This window comes from Rhinopithecus bieti, unplaced genomic scaffold (genome assembly GCF_001698545.2).
Source record: "Rhinopithecus bieti isolate Rb0 unplaced genomic scaffold, ASM169854v2 scaffold_15776, whole genome shotgun sequence".
Taxonomy (NCBI): Eukaryota; Metazoa; Chordata; class Mammalia; order Primates; family Cercopithecidae; genus Rhinopithecus; species Rhinopithecus bieti.
Window position 1 is genome coordinate 311,927 of NW_016808836.1, and position 5,124 is coordinate 317,050.

At 55.7% G+C, this 5,124-nt stretch overlaps 1 protein-coding gene across 1 annotated transcript in view; it reads left to right on the plus strand.

The window, feature by feature from the left end:
- The window catches only part of RYR1 (ryanodine receptor 1), a 165,376-nt gene that overhangs the window by 72,425 nt on the left and 87,827 nt on the right, over nt 1–5,124 (plus strand). Inside the window, exons 43-49 of the mRNA XM_017887349.1 lie at nt 575–710; nt 1,101–1,287; nt 1,374–1,482; nt 2,067–2,187; nt 2,282–2,451; nt 3,655–3,875; nt 3,974–4,064. Of these exons, the coding sequence (XP_017742838.1) occupies nt 575–710; nt 1,101–1,287; nt 1,374–1,482; nt 2,067–2,187; nt 2,282–2,451; nt 3,655–3,875; nt 3,974–4,064 (1,035 nt within the window). The remainder of the gene's footprint in view (nt 1–574; nt 711–1,100; nt 1,288–1,373; nt 1,483–2,066; nt 2,188–2,281; nt 2,452–3,654; nt 3,876–3,973; nt 4,065–5,124) is intronic.

The following is a 5,124-nucleotide window of genomic DNA, read 5'->3' on the forward strand; positions in this document are numbered from 1 at the left end:
AAAAAAAAGTAAAGGAATAAAAGAATGGCTAATCCACAGACAGAACAGCCCCAAGGGCTGCTGGTTGCCCATTTTTTATGTTATTTCTTGATGATATGCTAAACAAGGGGTGGATTATTCGTGCCTCCCCTTTCTAGACCATGTAGGATAACTTCCTGACATTGCCATGACATTTGTAATCTTTCATGGCGTTGGTGGGAGTGTAGCAGTGAGGACGGCCAGAGGTCACTCTCGTCGCCATCTTGGTTTTGGTGGGTTTTGGCTGGCTTCTTTACTGCAACCTGTTTTATCAGTAAGGTCTTTATGACCTGTATCTTGTGCCAACCTTCTGTCTCATTCTATGACTTGGAATGCCTTAACCATCTGGGAATGCAGCGCAGTAGGTCTCAGCCTCATTTTACTCAGCTCCTGTTCAAGATGGAGTTGCTCTAGTTTACAGGCCTCTGACAGGACCAGGGCTAATTGGCCGAGGGATCAGAGCTGAACCAGACTGAGGAGCCGCAGGGCAGAGGGCTGGGCCCCAGGAGGACGGTGGCGTGGGTCTGGTCTCTGACTGAGCCCCTCCTGCCCCCAGGTCGTGTCCTACCTGGCAGGCTGTGGCCTCCAAAGCTGCCCCATGCTTGTGGCCAAGGGATACCCAGATATTGGCTGGAACCCCTGCGGTGGAGAGCGCTACCTGGACTTCCTGCGCTTCGCTGTCTTCGTCAACGGTGAGGAGGGGGTAGCAGTGGCAGAGGGGAAGTATGGAGTCACTGGTCACATCTCCCTTGGGATGACTGCTCATACCCTGAGCCACAGGTGGGGTCCAGACAGGGATCCCTTCAAGCAGGCCTGGGGCTGGCAGGGGCCTGTGTTACCCCTGGAGGTGTTGGGTCCTGGGGCTGGCAGGGGCCTGTGTTACCTCTCTGGATGTATTGGGTCCTGGGGCTGGCAGTGTTGGGTCCTGGGGCTGGCGGGAGCCTGGTGTTACCCCTGGAGATGATGGGTCGTGCGGCTGGCAGGGACCTGGTGTTACCCCTAGAGTTGTTGGGTCCTGGGGCTGCATGGGGAGGTATCTGGTGGTGACTCATGAGACCCCCTGTCCCCACTCGGGTGGCCAGGCGAGAGCGTGGAGGAGAACGCCAACGTGGTGGTGCGGCTGCTCATCCGGAAGCCTGAGTGCTTTGGACCCGCCCTGCGGGGTGAGGGTGGCTCAGGGCTGCTGGCTGCCATCGAAGAGGCCATCCGCATCTCCGAGGACCCTGCGAGGGATGGCCCAGGCATCCGCAGGGACCGGCGGCGCGAGCAGTGAGTGTCCCAGCCCCCTCCTCAATAGGGCAACCCACCCTCCCCGGCCCCTAGCTGCCTCCCCCACCCACCCACCTTCCCTGCAGCTTCGGTGAGGAACCACCTGAAGAAAACCGGGTGCACCTGGGACACGCCATCATGTCCTTCTATGCCGCCTTGATCGACCTGCTCGGACGCTGTGCGCCAGAGATGCATGTGAGACCCAGAGCCAGGGCGGGATGGGGAGGGAGGGCAGGCACAGCCGCCTTCAATGCCTCATGCAGGCACTCGGTGACACAGAGTGAGCTCACATACATGGGTGGTCCTGGACTAGCAATGCTGGGGACACAACAGTGACCAAGACAGCCCCAGGGCCTGGTGTCACAGAGCTCCCGGTCCAGTGGGGGAGACAGACAGTGACCCCCAGAGTGGTCAGGGCTGGGATGGGGGAGCACAGGGAGAGAGGTCGGAGCCGGGTTGGTGGGGCACATGGAGAGGACTCCGGATGGATGGGGACGAAGGGAGAGGGGTCAGGATGGGGATGGGGACACAGGGAGAGAGGTCGGGACTGGGGTCGGGGGGCACAAGCAGAGGGGTCAGGATGGGGATGGGGGGCACAGGGAGAGGGTTCAGGGCTGGGGTCGGGGGGCACAGGCAGAGGAACGAGGGCTGGAAACTCTAGATAGCCCGCTGAAAGAGGCCTGCTCTACCCTCCTGTATGGGAAGGGAGGGAGCGGAGCAGTCACTGAGTGGGGCACCAGTGCCTGATGAGTGCCCCTCTCCCTCCCTGCGTTCCCCAGCTAATCCAAGCCTGCAAGGGTGAGGCCCTGCGGATCCGTGCCATCCTCCGCTCCCTTGTGCCCTTGGAGGACCTTGTGGGCATCATCAGCCTCCCACTGCAGATGCCCACCCTGGGCAAAGGTGCGGAGGGGATGGAACTTGGCAAAGGAGTGATGCTGGGGAGGGAGCTGCCAGGTCCGCAGGGCATCCCTGAACCCGCCCTCCCTGCCTGCAGACGGGGCTCTGGTGCAGCCAAAGATGTCAGCATCCTTCGTGCCGGACCACAAGGCGTCCATGGTGCTCTTCCTGGACCGTGTGTACGGCATTGAGAACCAGGACTTCTTGCTGCACGTGCTGGACGTGGGATTCCTGCCCGACATGAGGGCAGCCGCCTCACTGGACACGGTGAGCAGCCCCGCCCAGCCTGGCCACCCTCCACACCTCCACAGAGGGACAGGAGATGGGTCACGGTAGAGCAGCAGCAGCTGCTTTTGCTTTTCTTGGGATTGTGGACATACCATAATCCCCAATACCATCATAAAGATAGAAAATGAAAACCAAGAAACACTCTGAATTCCAATGAAGGGTGAGTAGGAATCTCCACGACCTCCAGTTATAAGAAATCATTGGCCGGGCCGGGCGCGGTGGCTCAAGCCTGTAATCCCAGCACTTTGGGAGGCCGAGACGGGCGGATCACAAGGTCAGGAGATCGAGACCATCCTGGCTAACCCGGTGAAACCCCGTCTCTATTAAAAAATACAAAAAACTAGCCGGGCGAGGTGGCGAGCGCCTATAGTCCCAGCTACTCGGGAGGCTGAGGCAGGAGAATGGCATGAACCCGAAAGGCGGAGCTTACAGTGAGCTGAGATCCAGCCACTGCACTCCAGTTTGGGCGACAGAGCGAGACTCCATCTCAAAAAAAAAAAAAAAAAATTTACATATTAGCCGGGTATGGTGGTGCACATCTGTAGTCTCTGCTACTAGAGAGGCTGAGGTGGGAGAATCACTTGAGGCACAGACTTTGAGGCTGCGGTGAACCGTGATTACACCGCTGCATTCTGCCTGGGCAACAGAGCCAGACCTTACCTCAAAAAAAAAAAAAAAAAGAAAAAGAAATTAGCCAGGCATGGAGGTGCATCCCTGTAGTCCTAGCTACTAGTGAGGCTGAGGATCACCTGAGCCCAGGAATTCGAGGCTGCAGGAAGCTATGATTGCACCACTGCACTCCAGCCTGGGCAACAGAGACCCCTGTCTCTAACAAATGAAAAAGAATGTATTACAGGAAGAAAGGTGAGACTTAGAGAGGAGATAAGTGTGCAGACCATCCATATTTACAGAAGAGCCAAATCTGTAATGGGGTTCATTAATCTCATCGACCAGTTGTGTGTGTTTGAAATTTTGCATAGGCCAAAGTAGTAAGTGGTGGGGTGGGGGCTGTGGGCGTAGGGGCATGGGCATAGGGTGGAAAGAGGGTGGTAGAGATTGAGAGAAGCAGGTTTTGGGGGAGTGATCAGAAGCTTGGATCCTTTGGCCAGAGTAGCTCAGCGCAGGTGCCAGAGCAGCCCCGGGGGTGTGCATCGGGCCTGATGTCCTCCCTCTGCACCCTAGGCCACTTTCAGCACCACCGAGATGGCGCTGGCGCTGAACCGCTACCTGTGCCTGGCTGTGCTGCCTCTCATCACCAAGTGTGCGCCGCTCTTTGCGGGCACGGAACACCGCGCCATCATGGTGGACTCCATGCTGCACACGGTGTACCGCCTGTCCCGGGGTCGTTCGCTCACCAAGGCGCAGCGCGACGTCATCGAGGACTGCCTCATGGCTCTCTGCAGGTGGGGCGGGGCGGGCCCCAGGGCGGGGCGGGGGCAGGGGCGGGGCCGCAGAGCAGGCCTAGAGGGGAGGTCCCATCACCCTGTGCACTGTCGCGCAGGTACATCCGCCCGTCGATGCTGCAGCACCTGCTGCGGCGTCTGGTGTTCGACGTGCCCATCTTAAATGAGTTCGCCAAGATGCCACTGAAGGTAAGGACAAGCGATCTTTAGCAGTTCGTTTCCAGGCCGCGCCCACACTGGTTTGCTCTTCCCTCCGACTGCGGGGCTCATTTGTGTCGGCACTGCCCAGCCCAGTTAACCTGCACTAGTTAGGACGGCGTCCCCATAGAAACCTCTTAGCGTCCTTATTTGCATACTAGGATTCCCAGAACATTCACTTTGCTTCATTGATGCCTCTAGCGTTCCCTAATTAGCGTTTAATTTGCTTAACAGTAAGCCAGCCCCCACTTCAATTAACATATATTTGCATGGAGCACACCACTTTCCCTAATTAGCATGTTTATTTGCATGCCTGGACCACCAGACTTCCACTATTCAAATGAGTGCATTTATTTGAATAAACATTACCACAGCTATTCTGAATATTTGCACACTGTCGCTCTTATTTTTTCATTTGCATGCTAATTTGCATAAAGAGATACCCCAACTCAGATAGCTTGACTATTTTGCATAATACGTCGAAATCAGCTCCTATTTCAAATTTGCATTTTAGTCAGGCGCGGTGGCTCACGCCTGTAATCCCAACACTTTAGGAGGCAGAGGTGGGCAGATTACTTGAGGTCAGGTGTTCGAGACCAGCCTGGCCAACATGACGAAACCCGGTCTCTACTAAAAATACAAAAATGAGCTGGGCGTGGTGGAGCACACCTGTAATCCCAGCTACTCTGGAGGCTGAGGCTGGAGAATTGCTTGAACCTGGGAGGCGGAGGTTGCAGTGAGCGGAGATTATGCCACTGCACTCCAGCCTGGGTGACAGAGTGAGACTCCACCTCATAAAAAAAAAAAAACAAAAAAAAACTTTGCATCTTGGATAGTGGAGGCCCTCTTCCCGATTACCATATATTTGCATGGGGTGCAGCCTTTGTTTCTACTTGATATGTTAATTTGCATAAGCACAGATTGCTGCATCCATATGCCCATTTACTCACTACGTACCCATGGATTAACATTAGCACGCTTATTTGTGTAAAGCAACACCAGACACAACCAGCTCTAGTTTAATGCCCATCTTTTTTTTTTTTTTTTTTTT